Here is a 21,363-nt window from a genome sequence, read left to right as displayed (position 1 = left end):
GTTGTGGCACTTCATATTCTTCATAGGGATCTGCTTTTGATAGGAATATGGCATTACTAAGTTGTATTTTATGCAAGATGGGTCATGTAAGATATCATTGGAAAGGTTATGATTTACTGAATGTGATTATCCTGTTTGTATGCATGGATCATTTCTGTATCAGTCAATATTCCTAACTTTAATGTACCAATTACAAAAATGTTTGCACCTGAGGAACGCCCACACACAAAACGCCATGAGTCTGGCTGGTTGGTCAATGAACCATTAGGAGGAACAATAGGATTTTGAAGATGCTAATCTCCCACCTTCCTCAGACATTTCCTGGGATGCTCCAAACCACCTTTGACTCATGGCTGCTTTGACACGGCAGGGTCATGTGATCATGTCACCTGGTACTGGACTCCATCTTGGATTGATAGTAGTTTTCCACTTGTAGGAGGTGGGGATCAAACTGGGAAACAAAGAATTCCCGTCTTATGTAAATCCTATTTAAGGCTGGGGAGTGAGATAATCAGGGTTGGTTCTTCACTGAATCCCTGCCCTGCTGAAAACACCTAAAACTGATCTGGTGAAGAAAGGACTAAACCCAGGCTAGAAGGTGTCTGGCCTGTGAAAGGAATACCTGGAGCTTCAAGTTTGTCTTCAAGAAACTCTGCAACCTGCTTAAAACAACATTGAGGGTGAGAAATTACTGCTTGTAGCCAGTTTCTATCGTGTATTAAACTATAGTTTGCATGTTTGTTTTATTTGCTCAGTAATCTGCCTTTGATCTGTTTGCTATCCCTTATAATCACTTCGAATCTATCCTTTGTAGTTAATAAACTTGTTTTGTTGTCTCAAAACCCAGTTTGTGGAACTCATTACTGGGGGGTGGGGGGACAAAGCTGTGCATATCTTCCTCGACATTGAGGGAGGAGGCAAATTTCAATTAGCTTACACAGTACAGTTCTCTGTGCAGCACAAGACAATACAATTTTTGGTTTGCACCCTGAGAGGGTGTGCACCTGAGTTGGGGCATAGGAGGGGGTTCGGGGGGCAGGCCTCAGGTGGCGCTTACCTCAGGCGTCTCCCGGGAAGTGACCAGCCTGTCTGGGAGCTGGAGGGGCAGCCAGGGGGTTCTGCGCACTGCCTCTGCCCAGAGGTGCTGCCCCCTGCAGCTCCCATTGGCTGCGCTTCCTGGCCAATGGGAGCTGCAGAGACGGCGCTTGGGGCGGGGCCAGTGCGCAGAGCTCCTGTGGCCACCCTGCGCCTCGGAGCCGGAGGGAGATGCCGGCTGCTTCCCGAGAGCCGCGCAGAGCCACAGCAGCCAGGGATCCTGCCAGCCCCGCGGTGCCGCCAACCGGACTTTTAACTGTCCCAACAGGGTCCCTTTGCAACCGGGTGTTCGGGTCAAAAACCGGACTCCTGGCAACCCTAGCCCCAGGAGCCGCCTGGGCACCCAGCTCCTCCCAACCCCAAAGCCAGGACTCCCAGATCCTGTCCTCTCTTGGGATCCCCCAGTCGCTTCCAGGCAGCAACCTATAGGACAGGAGGTGCCGGAGGAGTTGGGGGTCTGGTGGGGAAGGAGGGGCAGGGGCTTCCCTGCCCCCTGTTGTCTGGGCTCATGCACCAGGAGTCAATTCCCCCATCCCACCCAACCAGCCTCAACCCCCAGGGGTGGCTCCTTGGGCAGCATGAGCCTTCCAGGGCTGGTTTGATGGTGATTCCCCCCCCCGACCCCGGTACCTGGCCCCGAGCTGCCCGGGTGGGTGGGAGCCGGGGCCACTCCAGACTGGGTTGGGTCAATTCCCCCTGAGGGAATCTAACCAGTGTCTGTCGGGTCGGGGGGAGGGGCTGAAACAGTGACAGTGATTGCCCCCCCCCCCCACAACTCAGCTTCAATCATCACTGTCATTCATGGGGGGGGGGGGCAGTGCCGGCTCAGAAGCCCCTTGGCCCCGACTCCTCTGTGTGTCCCCAGAGTGGGGACAGCCATCTGGCGGCCAGGATCCCCCCTCAGCCTCAAATCTCCAGGGGCTGCTGCTCCCCCTGGCTGGGGAACCCCCCAGTGACTCCGTGGCCGGGGGTCCCCTCTGCTGGGCTCTGAGCACCCCGTGAGTGCCAAGCTGCCGAGGGTCCGGCTGGGGGTGGGGCTGGGAGCGGGGATGCCGGGCTGGTCGCTGGCGCCCGGCACCGCAGGGCCCGGGGTTGCCGGGGTCGTTTTCAGCAGGAAAGTCTGGCTGAAAAGGGAACCTGGCAGTGACACTGACCGGACCCGGTCTGATTCCTGCAGTGACCGGCCTGTGCCACCAGGGGGCGGGAAGAGCAGCTGCTGCTGGAGCCTGGAGGAGCAGTGGAGCCACTGAGCAGGGGCCCTGCCCCACTCCCTGCCCCCCTCACCCCCACTACCCTCACCCCCACCCCTGGAGAGTGGCTCCCCCTCTCCCGCCCTGCCCCACTCCCTGCCCCCCTCCCCCACCCCGGCTCCCTCTCCCCCGCCCTGCCCCACTCACCCCCACCTCTGGTGCACGGCTCACCTGGAAGGAGGAGGGCGGTGGAGAGAGCAGCGTCAAAGGGGGGGAAGAGGGGCAGGGGGCTGAGCCCCACCCAGGAAGAGAGTCACCCTCCCAGCCCCCCGGGAGGCAGGGAGGGGTCTTTATCCCCATTCTACAGAGAGGGAAACTGAGGCACAGACAGATTAACTTTTCTTAGTGAGCTCCCAGGGGCAGGGAGTGTCTCTTCACTCTGTTTCAGAGTAGCAGCCATGTTAGTATTCGCAAAAAGAAAAGGAGGACTTGTGGACTAGAGACTAACCAATTTATTTGAGCATAAGCTTTTGTGAGCTATAGCTTATGCTCAGATAAATTGGTTAGTCTGTAAGGTGCCACAAGTTCTCCTTTTCTTTCTTCACTCTGTGTTTATGCAGCGCTGGGCACAAAGGGGCCTTGATCATGGCTGGGGCCCTACATGCTCCCCCAACACAAGGGATCCAGCGCTACTGAGGCCAGTGTTTCCAGAGGTCTCCACTAACTGGGGGTGTCTCGGTTTCTGGGCGCTCGGCCTGAGATCCCCCAAGATTGAGGCCCCCACACAAGGAGGACACTTTTGGAAACTGCGATGTGCTCCCATCACACAGCGTCTGTGGCCACGCCAGGAGCTGGGCCAGATCTCCTGGGTCCCTGCCCAGCGCCGTGACCTCCAAGCCACCGCTTCTCCTGCAGCCCCTGCCTCATTCAGCTCCGGCCGGGGCACTGCCTGGGGCGGGGCCAGAAGAACAGAGGGGAGGGGATCACGGGATTAAATAGCCACTCATGGCTCCTACCCACAAGGGGCAGCGTTAAAGTCGCCTCCCTGCCCCAAGTCTCCAGGGGCTGCTGCTCCCCGCTGGCTGGGGAACCCCCCAGTGACTCCATCCCCGCTCCCCAGCCGGGCGTCCCCTCTGCGGGGTCAGGGCTCACAGAGACCCCCTGGGGGCCTGGCTGTGTGTGGGGCTGGGAGCCGAGGTGCCGGGCTGGGCCCCTCACCTGCTACAATGATCTGCACAGGGTCTCTGGGCTCCGAGAAGGCAGCTGATCCTGTTCTGTAGCTATAACGACAGGTGTAGCTGCCCCCGTCTTCGCGTCTGGCGCTGGGGATGGGAAATTCAGCCACATAACTAGCAGGGTCTGTGTATGTCAGATAGTTCCCATCTCCATCCTTGTAGAGGATGAACCTCATGCCCAGGCGCTGATGCCAACACTAGATGGTGATGTTTCCCCCCACAGGGATAACTCCACCGGGGCTGACGGAGATGGAGGGTTTGGGATAGGACCCCTCTGTATTCACAAACAAACAGGCAGTAAGTGGGGGTGACACAAACCGCGTCCGTCTGATTCAATCCTCTGCCCATCTGTCGCTCCAGCGTTTTACCCCCCGCCCGGCGCCTGGCTCACAGCCGGGGAGAGACACAGCAGGGGGAAGGAGATTTCCTGTCTCTGATTCCTTCCCCAGGCTCAATTCAGCCCTGCCCCCGCTGCAGTCAGAGGTGACTCCGGATTGACCCTGGGGGGCTGAGATCAGAATCTGGCCTTTCCCCCACTGCACTCAGGAGGTGAATTGGGATCTACCCTGTAGGGTTCCTGGTCCAAATTCAGGTCCTTTGAGCAAGTGGCACCCAGGACAGCACCCCCTCTCCACTCCGCAAAAGAACACGTTTGCAAAATCCCCCGGTTGTTCTAACATTTTCCTGCCCACTCCTGGGGTCCAGACTCCGGCTCTGCTCCGTCCCGAACCGCTCTCAGCCGCTGGGGATTTAGCTCTGCTCTGCCCGGTGCCGGGGGCCCCTTTGGGGACGGGGTATTTCCAAAGCCGTTCAGGGGACGTTCCCAACGCCGGGTCGGGCTAAGCCTGACCCAAAAGCAAAGCAGTGACAGGTGCGTGTGCAGCAAGCCGAGGGTGAGACACAACGGTGCCTTGCTCCAGTCCCTCTGCGGGTCCCCTTCTTACAGACCTGCTCTGACTGAAATGTTCCCGGGGCTACGGCCAGCTCCCTGGGCATACTTCGGGGGTGTTCTGGGGTGGATGGTGCCTTCACTCCGTATTTCCTGGGGGGCAGAGCTTTGAATGCCTGTGAATTCACCCTTTGTGGTGCCCATCCATGTAGTGAGTGGGACGAGGTCTCAGTCCCCACCTCTGGGTGTGGAGGGGAGCAGGGGTCTCACAGGATCATCCCTGCGCCCCTCACCCACGCCCCTCATCCTTAACATGGAAATTCCCCCAGCTGCCCCATTCCCCACAGATACTCACATCCCGACACCCCACTCCGGCCGACCAGCCAGTAGCCTGGAAAGGAGACAGGTCGTTAGGGACCAGATCCCAGAACAACTGGATCCTATACCCTGGATTGACATCTGCCCCCCAATGGACACACGCCCTGCTCTCAGATCCCCCAATGGGCAAACGTCTTGGTTGTCTCGGATACTCACAGAGGAAGAGGACGGTGAGAGTAGATGCCATGACGGGGCAGTGGGGGCCCCTCAGCGCTGCCACCAACACCCTGGTGCCCAGCTCCACCCAGCCTGAGGCCCGAGTGTGAGCGGAATGAGGAACTGCTCTGGGAGCTGCAGCCCCAGGAAGCCTGAGAAGCGTTCGGCCCCTTTCTTCCCATCAGATGGTTTCTCTGCAATCTCCAGCCCGCTGTCAGAGCAAAGCCAGCTCCCTGCAATCCCCAGCAAACCACATCCCTTCCTGCAGCCCCCATCACAACCCAGCCCCACATGGGAGCTGCCCAGTCTGGGGACAAGCTGGGAACGGGGCAGTCTCAGGAGGTGTCAAGAGGCGTCCAGGCTGCCCTGAGCTTTTCCAACAGGCCCGTCTAGCCTCCCTGGAGCAGCAGCTCAGAGCAGAGGAGGGCTCCTACCCCGCACACACAGTCCCCCCCAGGAAGCGACCTTCTCCCGTGGAGTGGGACAGAGGTTCCTTCCTGACCCGGCTGGGTGCAGCGCCCGCCCTAGAGCATGAGGGTGGAGGGGCCTGGCCAACATTCTGCCCCTCCACCCCCATGAGCATGATACAGTTCTGTGGTGACCTAGAATCCTATTTTCGACGTCTCCGACTCAAGGAATATTTCCAACATACCTCTGAACAACATACTAATCCACAGAGACCTCCCTACCAACACTACAAAAAGAAGGATTCTAGGTGGACTCCTCCTGAAGGTCGAAACAACAGACAGGACTTCTACATAGAGTGCTTCCGCCGACGTGCACGGGCTGAAATTGTGGAAAAGCAGCATCACTGGCCCCATAACCTCAGCCGTGCAGAACACAATGCCATCCACAGCCTCAGAAACTACTCTGACATCATAATCAAAAAGGCTGACAAAGGAGGTGCTGTTGTCATCATGAATAGGTCGGAATATGAACAAGAGGCTGCTCGGCAGCTCTCCAACACCACTTTCTACAAGCCATTACCCTCTGATCCCACTGAGAGTTACCAAAAGAAACTACAGCATTTGCTCAAGAAACTCCCTGAAAAAGCACAAGATCAAATCCACACAGACACACCCCTGGAACCCCGACCTGGGATATTCTATCTACTACCCAAGATCCATAAACCTGGAAATTCTGGGCGCCCCATCATCTCAGGCATTGGCACCCTGACAGCAGGATTGTCTGGCTATGTAGACTCCCTCCTCAGGCCCTACGCTACCAGCACTCCCAGCTACCTTCGAGACACCACTGACTTCCTGAGGAAACTACAATCCATCGCTGATCTTCCTGATAACACCATCCTGGCCACTATGGACGTAGAAGCCCTCTACACCAACATTCCACACAAAGATGGACTACAAGCCATCAAGAACACTATCTCCGATAATGTCACAGCTAACCTGGTGGCTGAACTTTGTGACTTAGTCCTTAGCCATAACTATTTTACATTTGGGGACAATGTATACCTTCAGATCAGCGGCACTGCTATGGGTACCCGCATGGCCCCACAGTATGCCAACATTTTTATGGCTGACTTAGAACAACGCTTCCTCAGCTCTCGTCCCCTAACGCCCCTACTCTACTTGTGCTATATTGATGACATCTTCATCATCTGGACCCATGGAAAAGAAGCCCTTGAGGAATTCCACCATGATTTCAACAATTTCCATCCCAACATCAACCTCAGCCTGGTCCAGTCCACACAAGAGATCCACTTCCTGGACACTACAGTGCTAATAAACGATGGTCACATAAACACCACCCTATACCGGAAACCTACTGACCACTATTCCTACCTACATGCCTCCAGCTTTCACCCTGACCACACCACACGATCCATCGTCTACAGCCAAGCTCTGCGATACAACCGCATTTGCTCCAACCCCTCAGACAGAGACAAACACCTACAAGATCTCTTTCAAGCATTCTTACAACTACAATACCCGCCTGTGGAAGTGAAGAAACAGATTGACAGAGCCAGAAGAGTTCCCAGAAGTCACCTACTACAGGACAGGCCTAACAAAGAAAATAACAGAACGCCACTAGCCGTCACCTTCAGCCCCCAACTAAAACCCATCCAACGCATTATTAAGGATCTACAACCTATCCTGAAGGATGACCCAACACTCTCACAAATCTTGGGAGACAGGCCAGTCCTTGCCTACAGACAGCCCCCCAATCTGAAGCAAATACTCACCAGCAACCACATACCGCAACAGAACCACTAACCCAGGAACCTATCCTTGCAACAAAGCCCATTGCCAACTGTGCCCACATATCTATTCAGGGGACACCATCACAGGGCCTAATCACATCAGCCACACTATCAGAGGCTCGTTCACCTGCACATCCACCAATGTGATATATGCCATCATGTGCCAGCAATGCCCCTCTGCCATGTACATTGGTCAAACTGGACAGTCTCTACGTAAAAGAATAAATGGACACAAATCAGATGTCAAGAATTATAACATTCATACACCAGTCGGAGAACACTTCAATCTCTCTGGTCACGCGATTACAGACATGAAAGTTGCGATATTACAACAAAAAAACTTCAAATCCAGACTCCAGCGAGAAACTGTTGAATTGGAATTCATTTGCAAATTGGTTACAATTAACTTAGGCTTGAATAGAGACTGGGAGTGGCTAAGTCATTATGCAAGGTAACCTATTTCCCCTTGTTTTTTCCTACCCCCCCCCCCAGACGTTCTTGTTAAACCCTGGATTTGTGGTGGAAATGGCCCACCTTGATTATCATACACATTGTAAGGAGAGTGATCACTTTAGATAAGCTATTACCAGCAGGAGAGTGGGGTGGGAGGAGGTATTTTTTCATGCTTTATGTGTATAAAAAGATCTTCTACACTTTCCACAGTATGCATCCGATGAAGTGAGCTGTAGCTCACGAAAGCTTATGCTCAAATAAATTGGTTAGTCTCTAAGGTGCCACAAGTACTCCTTTTCTTTTTCCGAATACAGACTAACACGGCAGTTACTCTGAAACCTTCTAAGGGACAGTCGCTGCAAATACTGTTTTTAGCCCAGTGGCGTGGGACAGAGATGGGATGGGGGGTGGGGAGGGGTTGTGGTTTCCGGCCCCTGTAACAGGGGGAGGGAGGGATACATTTACATGCTGAGTTGTTAAAGGAACAGTAGATAAAGCTGTGAAAGGGGAAGTCTGCCCAGAGCCGGCTCTCGCTTGCTCTCTCTGCTAGAGATAGTGAAACTCTGCATAACCCTGATGCCCAGCACCAGGGTCGGATTTAGGGGCAGGCGACCGCCAGGGATGCTGGGCTTGGGGGGCGCCAGGCTCGGGGTGCTGGTTTTGTTGTTAGCGACAAAAGGAAAAATCGAATGTTTGGAGTAAAATGTTTCAGAAGAAACGTTCCCGAGGGAGGTTTTTTTATCGCTCGTGGTCCCTGCTGAAGCTCAAGGCAGCTTTTGTCGACAAAACAGGGGAGGTGCATGCACTACAGTGCCACTTTCACCAGGAAAATACCCCTGTTTCGCCGACAAAGTAAAACCCCTTCGAGGAGAGGCGTAGAGCTTTTAGTGACAAAGTGTCAGTGACCACACCATGCTTGGTTGTGTCACTGTCAGTGGCCTCCAGGACGTGGCCCATAATGCCCATCCTGACCGCTCTGGTCAGCAGTTCGGACTCCGCTGACCGGCACCCAGGTAAACAACCATCCGCCCCTCCCCCTTTAAAGGCCCGGCGATTTTTGAAATTCCACTTCCTGTTTGCTCAGCGGAGAGCTCACATCGCATCTTCCCGGCTGACCTGGCGGCTCCAGGTGGCAAAACCCCCGCTGGGAGCGATGGGGAGCTGTTAGATGTGCTGAGTGCATGGGGAGAGGAGGCCGTCCGGTCCCAGCTCCGCTCCAGCTGAAGGAACTCCGACACCTACGGGCCGATTTCTCCTGGCTTGTGTGATAAGGGCCACGCTCGGGACACGGTGGGCGCAGAGCGAAGATAAAGGAGCTGAGGCAGGAATAGCAGAAGACAAGGGAGGCAAACGATCACTCCGGGGCTGGACACCATCCTCGGCACCGACCCCACTCCACTGCCAAGAGCCCTGTGGACACTTCGGCCGGGCTGGAGGCAGCGGACAGTGGACCTTACCCCAAGGACAAAGTCGTGGACGAGGAGGTGAAGTTGGAGGATGATGTGGGGCCTACAGCAGGGTCGTCTGGTCAGTCAGGAACTCTTCTCCACTCTCTAGCCAATCCCAGCAGCACATCTCCGGTGAGCAAGATGCAGGAGAGGAGACCCCTGGGAAGTGATCTTTTTGAGTTGATGCTGCTCTGTTATGTGACGTTCAGGTGTCCTTTGCTCTGTATACTGTAGAAGTGGGTGAAGCGATAGAAATGCGCCAGACTAGCTGTGTTTGCATGTGCTCCACGTTCCCCTGTGCAGCTAAGCAGTGCGGCGGATCAGTGTGTTGATGCACACCGAGATTTCATGGGAATCCTCCAGAGAGATCTCGAGGAAACTTTCCTGGAGGTACTCGCCGATCCTCTGCCGAAGGTTCCTGGGCAGAGCTGCTTTGCTCCTTCCCCCATTGTGGGAAACTTTCCCGCGCCACTCGGCAATCACTTGTGCAGGAACCAAAGCGGCACACAGGTGAGCAGCATAGGCAGCGGGTCTAAAGCCGCATGCATGTAGGAGATGCATCCTGGCATCCTTGCTTACCCTCGGGAGTGAGATATTGGCTTCAGTGACTCCTGCCTGTGGAAAATGGGGGTAGAATTTACAATCTTCTCCCTACTCACCACCATTGTTCCCCTTGAAACATCACCTACACTCTTTGCCCCAGTTTGAATGCCCACCACACAGCCAGGCTGAACTCCCCGAGATGTGTGCTTTGCTAAGGGTCTGAGAGAAAGCGATTGGTATGTTACAAGAGGTGCATTTTACTGACATGATTCCATGCTGTGTGTGAACTAACAATCATGCTTCTGTGCATTGCTTCCTTTGCTTCTGTAGATGTGGCCTTCAGGGGAACACCCTACACATCTGTGTCCTACACGTGGTGATTACTGCTGGGACAGTAGTAGGTGGGGAGGGAGGCAAGAAGCTCAGCTTACACCAGCTACCTCTGGGACCTTCTCCTTAGTCCCAACCAGCAGCAGCTGTGAATCAGGCCCCACCCCATATGGGTGGAGCCCCCATAAGACGCACCCCTCGCCAGAGCCTCACCTTGGTACCCCCTTGCGTGTGTGTGATGAAACGTGACTGTTCTTAATGTTTCCTCTGAATATTGTGGGGGTGCCTCGGTTTCCCCTAGGCAGTTCTTAAGTATCTAGGTGGTGGGATAAGGGTCTATGATCATTGCAGAGCCCTAGAGGGCAGGTGTGTGCAGGGGTCTGGACACAGAGAATGGCCGACACCCTGTTTCCTGGCAATTGATGGCCTGGGCCCTTCCCCCCTGCAAGGTGAGAGCTAAAGGGTTGGAGAACAAAGGAATCAGGAGCCCTCCTGGCCCAGGAAAGGGACAAAGCCCAGAGAAGGGGGGGCTGGAGAGACTTTCAGTTTGGGGCTGGCTGGGGACATGGAGTGAAGTGCAGATGGGGTTGTCTGGCTCACTGCCCCTGAAAATGGACCCGGCTGAGGGGTCCTGTTCTCTGCACCTACAAGCTCTGTGTTAGACTATGTCCCATGTCCCTGGCTGAGAGTCACGCCTGACTGCGGAGTTGGGGGGCAGGACCCTCTGGCTTCCCCAGGATCTCCGCCTGAGCGGACTCGCTGTGGGAAGTGCAAGGAGGGGCAGAGGAGGCTGAATGCTCCGAGGTCAGACCCAGGAAAGTGGAAGCCGGGTGAGCTGTGTGTCCTGCAGACAGGCTGCTCACAGAAAGGAGACTTCCCCAGAGTCCTGCCTGGCTTCAAGGGGAGCAGTTCCAGAGCATCGCCCGGGGACCCCTTGACAGTGTGTTACTCACAGACGGGGTCTTGCTGAGCCGGGGCCTTCAAGACCCAGAAAATCCCCTTGTAAATATCGTATCCCCCCACCTGCAGGGAGAGTCCCCAACACACCCAGAGACCCCCCCATCCTCCCTCACACTGAACCCTGTTCCCTAACCCCCTCTCCCCCCGCCACAACCACTAGACCCCACTCCCCTGCCAGAGCTGGGGGCACAACCCAGGTAGAGGCAACATGTGGGGGGGGGGCATGCAGGGTCACATGACCTCTCCCAGATTGCTTGGTCACATGGTGTGACGTAGCAGGGAGGGGGGAGTGTTGCCCTGGGAATGTGGCAGGGGAGTTTCACTGGGGATGGGAGACCTGAGAGCCTGTCACCTGGGCCAGGAGCGGGCAGGGGAGGTAACACCTCTGCCTGGGAAACTGGACAGAGGCTGCAGGAGGGAGTCTGCTGCGGGGGGGGTTGGTTTCAGTTTGGTGCTGGGTGGTGGACTCACAGGCCTGTGTGCTCTCAGCTCCCCACAGTTTCCAGGGAGAACCCCTCGTGTGCCAGCCCTTCTCGAGGTCACCACCTCTTTGCCAGGGTCGAGCGGCAGACTCCTCCACCCCTGAGACTGCTCGCTGCAATCCCCCGGGGGACTCTGTTACTGCAAAAGTCCTTCTCTCTCCCAGGTCCAAGCTGCAGGCTCCTCCGCCCCTGAGACTGCTCACCGCAGTCCCCCGGGGGACCCCATTACTGCACGGTCCTTCTCGCTGGTCACACACTCCCATGGGTTAACCGCCCCCTTAAACCGCTCCTCTCTGAGCCTTCAGCACGCCTGGTCCTCGTCAATCCCCCTTCGTTTTCCTGTTCCCCAGTCACCGCCTGCACAGAGAGAACTGTTGTCAGGCCCTGGGTGGTGCAGCCTCAGATGCTGAGGGGCTGTGTGAGCTGGGTGAGGGTCCCAGGGGTGAAGCCCCTCACCCTCCCTATGGTCCAGATCCCTCTGCAGACCCAGTAGGGGTGGGGCTGGCTGGTCGTTGGGGTTCTCCAGGATATCAGCTGTGAGACCCTGTTGGGGAGTGACTGTGACTCTTTCGGACAGGATCCAGGCCCTGCTCCTGTACTGCCCAGGGTTTGAATTTGAATCCAGGGAACTAATCGGGGGAGAGGGAAATGGTCAGTGAAAATGCAGATGACCTGGCTGGCAGCAGGGAGGAGCTGCTAGGCTTGGGCTACCTGCCAGCCTGTAACCAGACCCCTGCAGCTGGGTGGGACAGAGAGATGCTCCCTGCCCGCTTGCACACTGGAGAGGGGGCTCACGCTGGCTCTGATGCAGTGAGGAAAGCAGCGAGGTCGCTGCCCTACCCCCACTGGGACAGCAAGGGCAGCGCTGAGCACAGTGGGAGCTGAGACCTCAGCTGAGTGGGGGGAGACACTGGCAGGGCAGGGTATCTCTTGGGAGTGGCAAGGTGCTTGGTAAGGAAAGTTCGGATGAGCCTAGGCAGCCTTGTGAGCTGATGGCTGTGTCTAGTCAGCAGGATGGGAAGGCTAGGAGAGTGGAAGATAAGTGTCCCTGGACCTTACCTATTACCTGGGTGGAGAATTGTGACAGGGAAGGAAACGTGCCTGTGTCTCTCAGGGGTATTGACTTGCCTATGGAGGGAGCTACCCTGATCTCCAAGCAGTTGTCCATGACCAGCCTTGTGTGCTGGGACAAGGGGAATGAGATCCCAAGCTGTGTGTCTGGGAAAGGAGAATGTGACTCCAGCTCTTTGTCTGTGGAGCAGACAGAAGGGGCCTTTCAGCCTGTGATGGCTGAGGGTAGTGCAGTTGTCTCAGAGTTGGTTTTGGATTCAGCTAAAGCCCAGGAAGGGAATGATCCTAAGTTTCAGAGTAGCAGCCATGTTAGTCTGTATTCGCAAAAAGAAAAGGAATACTTGTGGCACCTTAGAGACTAACAAATTTATTTGAACATAACCTTTAGTGAGCTACAGCTCACTTCATCAGATGCATAACTTTGTGTCTGCTCGGGAGAATGGCCCTGTAACTAGGTCACATCCAGTTAGTGTCTATGTAAAATCCCAGAGCGCAGACAATTCTGGTGCTTGTATTTTGCCCATAGCTAGTGTATTGTTGGGAAAGGGTGTAGCAACTCTGTCTAATCAGGGTGAGATCCTAGCCAGGGCACAAGGAGAGCATGAAGGTGATGTGATTGTGTTACCTACTGAGGGTGTGGAAACCTGCAGCAAGAAGGAAAAGATTCCTGAACTTGTGTGTGGCAAAGGGAAGGAGAAGGCTTCTGACCTTTTATCTAGGAAGTCTGTCAGTTTGGGTGAAAGGGGATTGTGCAGGAATCTGCCAGATGGGCCAGAGGTAATTCTGGATGTGAGACCCAGAAAGAGTCTGTTGTTGCTCAGGAAAGTGTCCCTCTAGAGCAAGCCCTAGGTAAAGAGGGTAAGGGCAGAATTTCTGTGAAGGGTGAATTGTTGCATAGAAAAGCCCTAGGGAAAGGAATCCTCATGGAGTCTTTGCAAGCAGTTTACTGCAACTGAAGGGTGTGAAAGTCAATCAAGAAAGTTTCAGTTCCTAACAGCCAGAAATTTTCTTTTGTGAATGAACCCACTGACTTTCCTGTTGAAGGATCCAGTGTGGATAGCTTTGAGAAGGTCTCAGATGGAGTGAAAGCTGTTAAGAAAGTTAAACAGTCCTCTAACCAAGTGGCTGTGTTTGGCCCACTTGTTGGGGAGACAAGGTTGTTGAGAGAGGAATGTCTCCATGCTAGTTCTGTAAGTGAACAGTATGTGGCCCAGGTCAAGATAGGGGCTCTTAACCAAGAGAGCCCGAATTGCAGCCCTCCAGACTGGAGCGCTGGGAGAAAACCCGATCCCAGTTTGACCCCTGGGGATTTTGGGGTGGCAAAAGGGCACGGGCTCCATAAACCTTCCCATATGCGGCATGCGAGTGCTATCGACCAACCCTGACCTAAGGCAGGGCGTGAAACTGGAAGGACTTGGTGTAACTACCACCAAGGAAAGGGAGAGATGCTGGGGCATCCATGGGAACATTGGTGGCTTCGAACTTCCCCAGGTCACCGGCTAAAGTGACCCCGCTCAGTTCAGTCTCGAAGGGGGGAGAGATGTAATGAAGCGGGACTGTTCTTAATGGTTCCTCTGAATAGTGTGGGGGTGCCTCAGTTTCCCCTAGGCAGTTCTTAAGTATCTAGGTGGTGGAATAAAGGTGTATGATCATTGCAGAGCCCTAGAGGGCAGGTGTGTGCACGGGTCTGGACACAGAGAATGGCCGACACCCTGTTTCCTGGCAACTGATGGCCTGGCCCTTCCCCCCTGCAAGGTGAGAGCTAAAGGGTTGGAGAACAAAGGACTCAGGTGCCCTCCTGGCCCAGGAAAGGGACAAAGCCCGGGGGGAGGGGTGGGAGAGAGTTTCAGTTTGGGGCTGGCTGGGGACATGGAGTGAAGTGCAGACATGGTTGTTTGGCTCACGGCCCCCCAAAATGGACCCAGCTGAGGGGTCCTATTCTCTGCACCTACAAGCTCTGTGTTAGACCAGGTTCCTGTTGTCTAATAAACTTTCTGTTTTACTGGCTGGCTGAGAGTCATGTCTGGCTGCGAAGTTGCGGGGCAGGACCCTCTGGCTTCCCCAGGGGCCCGCTTGGGTGGACTGTCTGTGGGAAGCACACGGAGGGGCAGAGGATGCTGAATGCTCTGAGGTCAGACCCAGGAAGGTGGAAGTTGTGTGAGCTGTGGGTCCTGCAGACAGGCTGCTCCCAGAGAGGAGACTTCCCCAGAGTCCTGCCTGGCTTCGTAGGGAGCAGGTCCAGAGCATCACCTGGGGACTCTGTGACAGAGTGCAGGTCAATTCCTTAGCTGAAAGCTTTCCCATGAAGGGCTTGTTTCGGTGTCTTTCTGCAGCTGGGTGTGTCCCTACCTGTGTGTGTATGTGCTGGAGAAGACTTGAGGGCCTGGCTCTGCAGGAAAGGGTGGGGGAGCCCAGGCGGGTGGAATGGGTGGGCTCTGTGGTACCCCAGTACATCAGGTGGCATCCCCAGAGTGGGGGGCAACCTGTCACATCAGTGTTGGAACCATTCACCATTCTTTATTCCCAGGAGAAGAATTTTGTGCTTCTGCGAATGTGCAGAGTTAATCTGTCCCACATAATCTTGATTTTTCCCACATAAAATATATTCTGGCCAAGAAGTGGGGGGAGGGATAGCTCAGTGGTTTGAGCTTTGGTCTGCTAAGCCCAGGGTTGTGAGTTCAATCCTTGAGGGGACCATTTGGGATCTGAGGCAAAAAAAAATTGGGGATTTGTCCTGCTTTGAGCAGGGTGTTGTACTAGATACCTCCTGAGGTCCCTTCCAAGCGAGGTATTCTATGATTCTAAGTGCTGCAGTTCCGCCTTTTGCCCCCCAGAGGCTGCCGTGCGGCCAGAGCAGCCGGCTGCGGCCTGGCGCTGCCAGCCCCTGGGGGAGTGGCTCTCGCTGGGCAGAGAAGGGGAGTCTGCCTGAGGCCGCCGGTGCGGAGGGAGACTTTGAACGGGCGCCGTGACCTGGCCGCAGGGCTGAGGCAGCAGAAGCTGCTGGAGCAAGAGAGAGAGAGAGGCGGAGGGACGGCAGGCAGCCACGGGAAGGGGCGTCGAGCCGTTCCCCAGAACGGCCAGCAGGAGGCGCCAGCTGCGTGGAGCACCCCGTCACCGAACTGTTCCAAAGCCGACAGAGTTGCTGCATGTCGGGAAGAAAAACCAAGCGCAGCAGGGCAGGGTGGGGGCGAACGGGCCTGGCAGCAGCACGGCGGAGACGGATCGGGGAGTTGTGGTGGATCACGCCCTCAGCATGAGGCAGCCATGTGATGCCGTTGCAAAACCAAAAGCAAAGGCAGATTTAGGCTGCGTTAAGAGAGGGGCAGCATGCGAGTCCCGGGCGGTGAGAGTCCCACTCTGCTAGGCGCTGGGCAGGCCGGGAGTGCTGCGTCCAGCTCCGGTCACTTAGGGCGCCCCCCTCGGGCGGCTGTAATAGGCCTCGGCCAGGATCAGCCCCAGGACGAGCAGGACCGCGGCGCTCAGCGCCAGGTGGGCGATGTTGGCCTGGGTGAAATCTGGGCGCCCCGGGGGGCCTGCTGTAGGGGGAAGGGAAGAGTCACTCTGTAGCTCGGACCGGGAGATCAGCAGCTGGTGCTGCCCCGGGAGTGGAGCCGCCAACTCACCCGTCCGGCAGGTCTGGCCAGTGCGCAGAGCTCCTGTGGTCACCCTGAGCCTCGGAGCCGGAGGGAGATGCCGGCTGCTTCCCGAGAGCCGTGCAGAGCCACAGCAGCCAGGGACCCTGCCAGCCCCGCGGTGCCGCCAATTGGACTTTTAACTGTCCTGCCAGGGTCCCTTTGCAACTGGGTGTTCAGGTCAAAAACCGGACTCCTGGCAACCCTAGCCCCAGGACCCGCCTGGGCACCCAGCTCCTCCCAACCCCAAAGCCAGGACTCCCAGATCCTGTCCTCTCTGGGGATCCCCCAGTCGCTTCCAGGCAGCAACCTATAGGACAGGAGGTGCCAGAGGAGCTGGGGGTCTGGTGGGGAGGGAGGGGCAGGGGCTTTCCCGCCCCCTGGTGTCTGGGCTCATGCACCAGGAGTCACTTCCCCCATCCCGCCCAACCAGCCTCAACCCCCGGGGGCAGCTCCTTGGGCAGCATGAGCCTTCCAGGGCTGGTTTGATGGTGATTCCCCCCCGGCCCCGGTACCTGGCCCCGAGCTGCCCGGGTGGGTGGGAGCCAGCGTCACTCCAGGCTGGGTTGGGTCAGTTCCCCCTGAGGGAATTGAACCAGTATCTGTCGGGGCGGGGGGATGGGCTGAAACAGTGACAGTGATTGCCCCCCCCAACCGCAACTCAGCTTCAATCCTGTCATTCATGGGGGGGGGCAGTGCCGGCTCAGAAACCCCTGGGCCCCGACTCCTCTGTGTGTCCCCAGAGTGGGAACAGCCATCTGGGGGCCAGGATCCCCCCTTAGCCTCAAATCTCCAGGGGCTGCTGCTCCCCCTGGACGGGGAACCCCCCAGTGACTCCGTGGCCGGGGGTCCCCTCTGCTGGGCTCAGGGCAGAGCCTGGCTCTGAGTGCCCCATGAGTGCCAAGCTGCTGAGGGTCCGGCTGGGGGTGGGGCTGGGAGCGGGGATGCCGGGCTGGTCGCTGGCGCCCGGCACGCAGGGCCCGGGGTTGCCCATGTCGTTTTCAGCAGGAAAGTCTGTCTGAAAAGGGAACCTGGCAGTGACACTGACCGGACCCGAAGTCTGATTCCTGCAGTGACCGGCCTGTGCCACCAGGGGGCGGGAAGAGCAGCTGCTGCTGGAGCCTGGAGGAGCAGTGGAGCCACTGAGCAGGGGCCCTGCCCCACTCCCTGCCCCCCTCACCCCCACCACCCTCACCCCCACCCCTGGAGAGTGGCTCCGCCTCCTCTGCCCTCCCCACTCACCCCCACCCCCACTCCCGAAGCGCAGCTCCCCCTCTCCCGCCCTGCCCCACTCCCTGCCCCCCAACCCTACCCCGGCTCCCCCTCTCCCGCCCTGCCCCACTCCCTGCCCCCCACCCCTTCCCCCCTGAGCGCGGCTCCCCCTCCCCCGCCCTGCCCCACTCACCCCCACCTCTGGTGCACGGCTCACCTGGAAGGAGGAGGGCGGTGGAGAGAGCAGCGTCAAAGTGGGGGAAGAGGGGCAGGGGGCTGAGCCCCACACAGGAAGAGAGTCACCTTCCCAGCCCCCGGGAGGCAGGGAGGGGTCTTTATCCCCATTCTACAGTTTGGAAACTGAGGCACAGACAGATTCACTTTTCTTAGTGAGCTCCCAGGGGCAGGGACGGTCTCTTCACTCTGTGTTTATGCAGCGCTGGGCACAAAGGGGCCTTGATCATGGCTGGGGCCCTTCATGCTCCCCCAACACAAGGGATCCAGCGCTACTGAAGCCAGTGTTTGCAGAGGTCTCCACTATCTGGGGGTGTCTCGGTTTGTGGGCGCTCAGCCTCAGATCCCCCAAGATTGAGGCCCCCCCACAAGGAAGGACACTTTTGGAAACTGCGATGTGCTCCCATCACACAGCGTCTGTGGCTGCGCCAGGAGCTGGGCCAGATCTCCTGGGTCCCAGCCCAGCACTGTGTCCACCAAGCCACCACTTCCCCTGCAGCCCCTGCCTCATTCAGCTCCGGCCGGGGCACTGCCTGGGGCGGGGCCTGGAGAACAGAGCGGAGGGGATCACGGGATTAAATAGCGACTCACGGCTCCTACCCACAAGGGGCACCATTAAAGTCGCCTCCCTGCCCCGAGTCTCCAGGGGCTACTGCTCCCCTCTGGCTGGGGAACCCCCCAGTGACTCCGTCCCCGCTCCCCGGCTGGGCGTCCCCTCTGCGGGGTCAGGGCTCACAGAGACCCCCTGGGGGCCTGGCTGGGTGTGGGGCTGGGAGCAGAGGTGCTGGGCTGGGCCCCTCACCTGCTACAATGATCTGCACAGGGTCGCTGGGCTCCGAGAAGGCAGCTGGTCCTGTTCTGTAGATATAACAACAGGTGTAGCTGCCCCCGTGTTCCCGTCTGGCGCTGGTGATGGGAAATTCAGCCACATAACTAGCAGGGTCCCTGTATGTCGGAAGGTTCCCATCTCCATCCTTGGAGAGGATGAACCTCATGCCCAGGCGCTGATGCCAAAACCGGATGGTGACGTTTCCCCCTATGGGGATCACCCCACCGGGGCTGATGGAGATGGAGGGTTTGGGGAGGGACCCCTCTGGATTCACAAACAAACAGGCAGTAAGTGGGGGTGACACAAACCGCGTCCATCTGGAGCAATCCTCTGCCCGTCTGTCGCCCCAGCGTTTCACCCCAGCCCCGACTGTCCCTGCGGTGCAGGCCCGGCCCCGGGACTCACAGCCTGGGAGAGACAGCAGGGGGAAAGGAGATTTCCAGTCTCTGATTCCTTTAGTTCTCCAGGGTCAATTCAGCCCGGCCCCTGCTGCAGTCAGGGTAACTCCGGATTGAGCCCGGGGGGCTGAGAACAGAACCCAGCCCTGCCCCCATCGCACTCAGGCGGTGAATTGGGATCTACCCTGCGAGGTGTGACGGGGTAGGGAGTAGAGAATATTAACCTGGTAATGTTGCGTGGGAGTTTTACTCGTTGACTGTCGGCATTGATACTAGATGATGGTGGGATAGCAGGCTGTGACTTCACTGGGGGATGATACTTGATGGCCAGCTCCTTATAACCTGAGCCCAGGAGCGGGTTGGGTCCAGGTGACACCTTCTGCCTGGGAAACTGGACCAAGGCTGGAGGAGGGATCGGGGTGTGTGGCTGTGGGAGGCGGCTGGAGGGAGTTTCAGTTTGGAGCCGGTGGGGGGGAGGCCCAGAAGGCTCCAAACTGAAAGGCTCCCCACCCCCGAAGAAGGACCCCACTGTGGGGTCCTGTTTTGTGTACCTACAAGCTCTGTTTTAGAAAGTGTTCCTGTCATGTAATAAGCCTTCTGTTTTACTGGCTGGGTGAGAGTCACAGTGAATCGCAGGAAGTGCGGGGTGCAGGGCCCTGACTCCCCCAAACTCCGCGACAGGGGGTTTCTGGTCTAAATATGGGTCATTTCAGGAAGCTGCTCCCAGGACAGGCACCCAAAGAAAACATGTTAACAAAATCCCCCAGTTGTTCCAACAGGTTCCCATCCCTGTGATGAGTAGGGCAAGGTCTCAGTCCCCACCTCTGGAGAACACATGTCTGACAGGATCATCCCTTTGGGGGACTGGTGCCCCTCACCCCCACCCACATCCCTCGTCCTTAATGTGGAAATTCCCCCAGCTTCCCCATTCCCCACAGATACTCACGTCCCAACGCCCCGCTCCGCCCAGCCAGCCAGCAGCCTGGAGAGGAGACAGCTTGTTAGAGACCAGATCCCAGAGCAACTGGACCCTGGTCTCAGATCTGCCCCTCGGTGCCCCATGGGCACACTCCCTGGTCTCAGATCCCCACCGTGGCCACACACCCTGGCTGTGGCCGATACTCACCGAGGAGGACGGTGAGAGCAGACACCATGATGGGGCAGAGGGGGGCCCCTCAGCGCTGCCACCAACGCCCCAGTGCCCAGATCCAACCAACCTGAGGCCCGAGTGTGAGCGGAATGAGGAACAGCGCCAAGGGCTGCAGCCCCAGGAAGCTCGTGATGTGCTCGGCCCCTTTCTTCCCCATCAGATGGTTTCTCTGCAATCTCCTGCCCAAATCTACCACGGTCAGAGCAAAGCAAGCTCCCTGCCACGTCCAGCAAACCACATCCCCTCCTGCAGCTGCCTGGCCCTACCCCGCCATGATCTCCCAGCCCCACATGGGAGCTGCCCAGTCCGGGGACCAGCTGGGGGTGGGGCAATCTCAGGAGGCATCAAGAGGTGCCCATGTTGCCCTGACCTTTTCCAACAGGCCCATCTAGCCTCCCTGGAGCCGCAGCTCAGAGCAGAGGAAGGCTTCCCCCATACGCACACAGTGCCCCCCATGGAATGGCCCTCTCCAATGAAGCAGGGCAGAGATTCCTTCCTGACCCACCCTGGAGCATGAGGGTGGAGGGGCCTCGCCAAACTCCTTCTCAGGTCATGTCGCTGCAGAATCTATTCTTCGCCCAGTGATGTGGCACAGAGATGGGACGGGTGGCTGGGAGGGGTTGTGGTTTCCGGTCCCCGTCAGTGGGGGAGGAAGGAATAAATATGGATCCTGAGTTGTTAAAGGAACAGCCAATAAATCCGTGAAAGGGGAAGTCTGCCCAGAGCCAGCACTCGCGTCCTGTTTCTGGTACTGCCAGTGAAACTCTGAATCATAGAATATCAGGGTTGGAAGGGACCTCAGGAGGTTATCTCGTCCAACCCCCTGCTCAAAGCAGGACCGATCCCCAACTAAATCATTCCAGCCAGGGCTTTGTCAAGCCTGACCATAAAAACTTCCAAGGAAGGAGATTCCACCACCTTCCTAGGTAACGCATTGCAGTGCTTCACCACCCTCCTAGTGAAAATGTTTTTCCTTATATCCAACCTAAACCTCCCCCACTGCAACTTGAGACCATTACTCTTCGTTCTGTCATCTGCTACCATTGAGAACAGTCTAGAGCCATCCTCTTTGGAACCCCCTTTCAGGTAGTTGAAAGCAGCTATCAAATCCCCCCTCATTCTTCTCTTCCGCAGACTGAACAATCCCAGTTCCCTCAGCCTCTCCTCATAAGTCGTGTGTTCCAGTCCCCTAATCATTTTTGTTGCCCTCCGCTGGACTCTTTCCAATTTTTTCACATCCTTCTTGTAGTGTGGGGCCCAAAACTCGACACAGTCCTCCAGATGAGGCCTCACCAATGTCGAATAGAGGGGAACGATCACGTCCCTTGATCTGCTCGCTATGCCCCTACGTATACATCCCAAAATGCCATTGGTCTTCTTGGCAATAAGGGCACACTGCTGACTCATATCCAGCTTCTCGTCCACTGTCACCCCTAGGTCCTTTTCCGCAGAACTGC

General features: G+C 57.0%; 2 protein-coding genes and 1 long non-coding RNA gene across 5 annotated transcripts in view; all 3 read right to left on the bottom strand.

Annotated features, from left to right (window-relative positions):
* Window positions 1–21,363, bottom strand: part of LOC119564368 (immunoglobulin superfamily member 1-like) — an 80,716-nt gene that overhangs the window by 29,610 nt on the left and 29,743 nt on the right. The window lies entirely within an intron of this gene.
* On the bottom strand, window positions 158–20,067 carry LOC119564369 (leukocyte immunoglobulin-like receptor subfamily A member 3). Of its 2 annotated transcripts, none has more exons than XM_043534852.1 (5): window positions 19,883–20,067; window positions 19,703–19,738; window positions 18,332–18,622; window positions 17,132–17,205; window positions 158–451 (listed from the first exon to the last, which is right to left on the bottom strand). In XM_043534852.1, exons 1-5 carry the CDS (start codon window positions 19,908–19,910, stop codon window positions 386–388), a joined length of 495 nt encoding a protein of 164 aa, XP_043390787.1. In that variant the 5' UTR covers window positions 19,911–20,067; the 3' UTR covers window positions 158–385. The 2 variants fall into 2 exon arrangements, with proteins under 2 accessions (XP_043390787.1, XP_043390788.1); XM_043534853.1 differs by lacking the exon at window positions 158–451 and adding an exon at window positions 15,850–15,987.
* Window positions 857–5,048, bottom strand: LOC122463682. Its single transcript, XR_006287269.1, has 3 exons — window positions 4,944–5,048; window positions 3,504–3,607; window positions 857–2,321 (listed from the first exon to the last, which is right to left on the bottom strand). It is a non-coding gene; the product is annotated as an uncharacterized LOC122463682 (long non-coding RNA).

This window comes from Chelonia mydas, chromosome 23, assembly GCF_015237465.2.
Source record: "Chelonia mydas isolate rCheMyd1 chromosome 23, rCheMyd1.pri.v2, whole genome shotgun sequence".
Taxonomy (NCBI): domain Eukaryota; kingdom Metazoa; phylum Chordata; order Testudines; family Cheloniidae; genus Chelonia; species Chelonia mydas.
The sequence above is the reverse complement of the archived record's forward strand: the minus strand, read 5'-3'. Positions and strand labels throughout refer to the sequence as shown.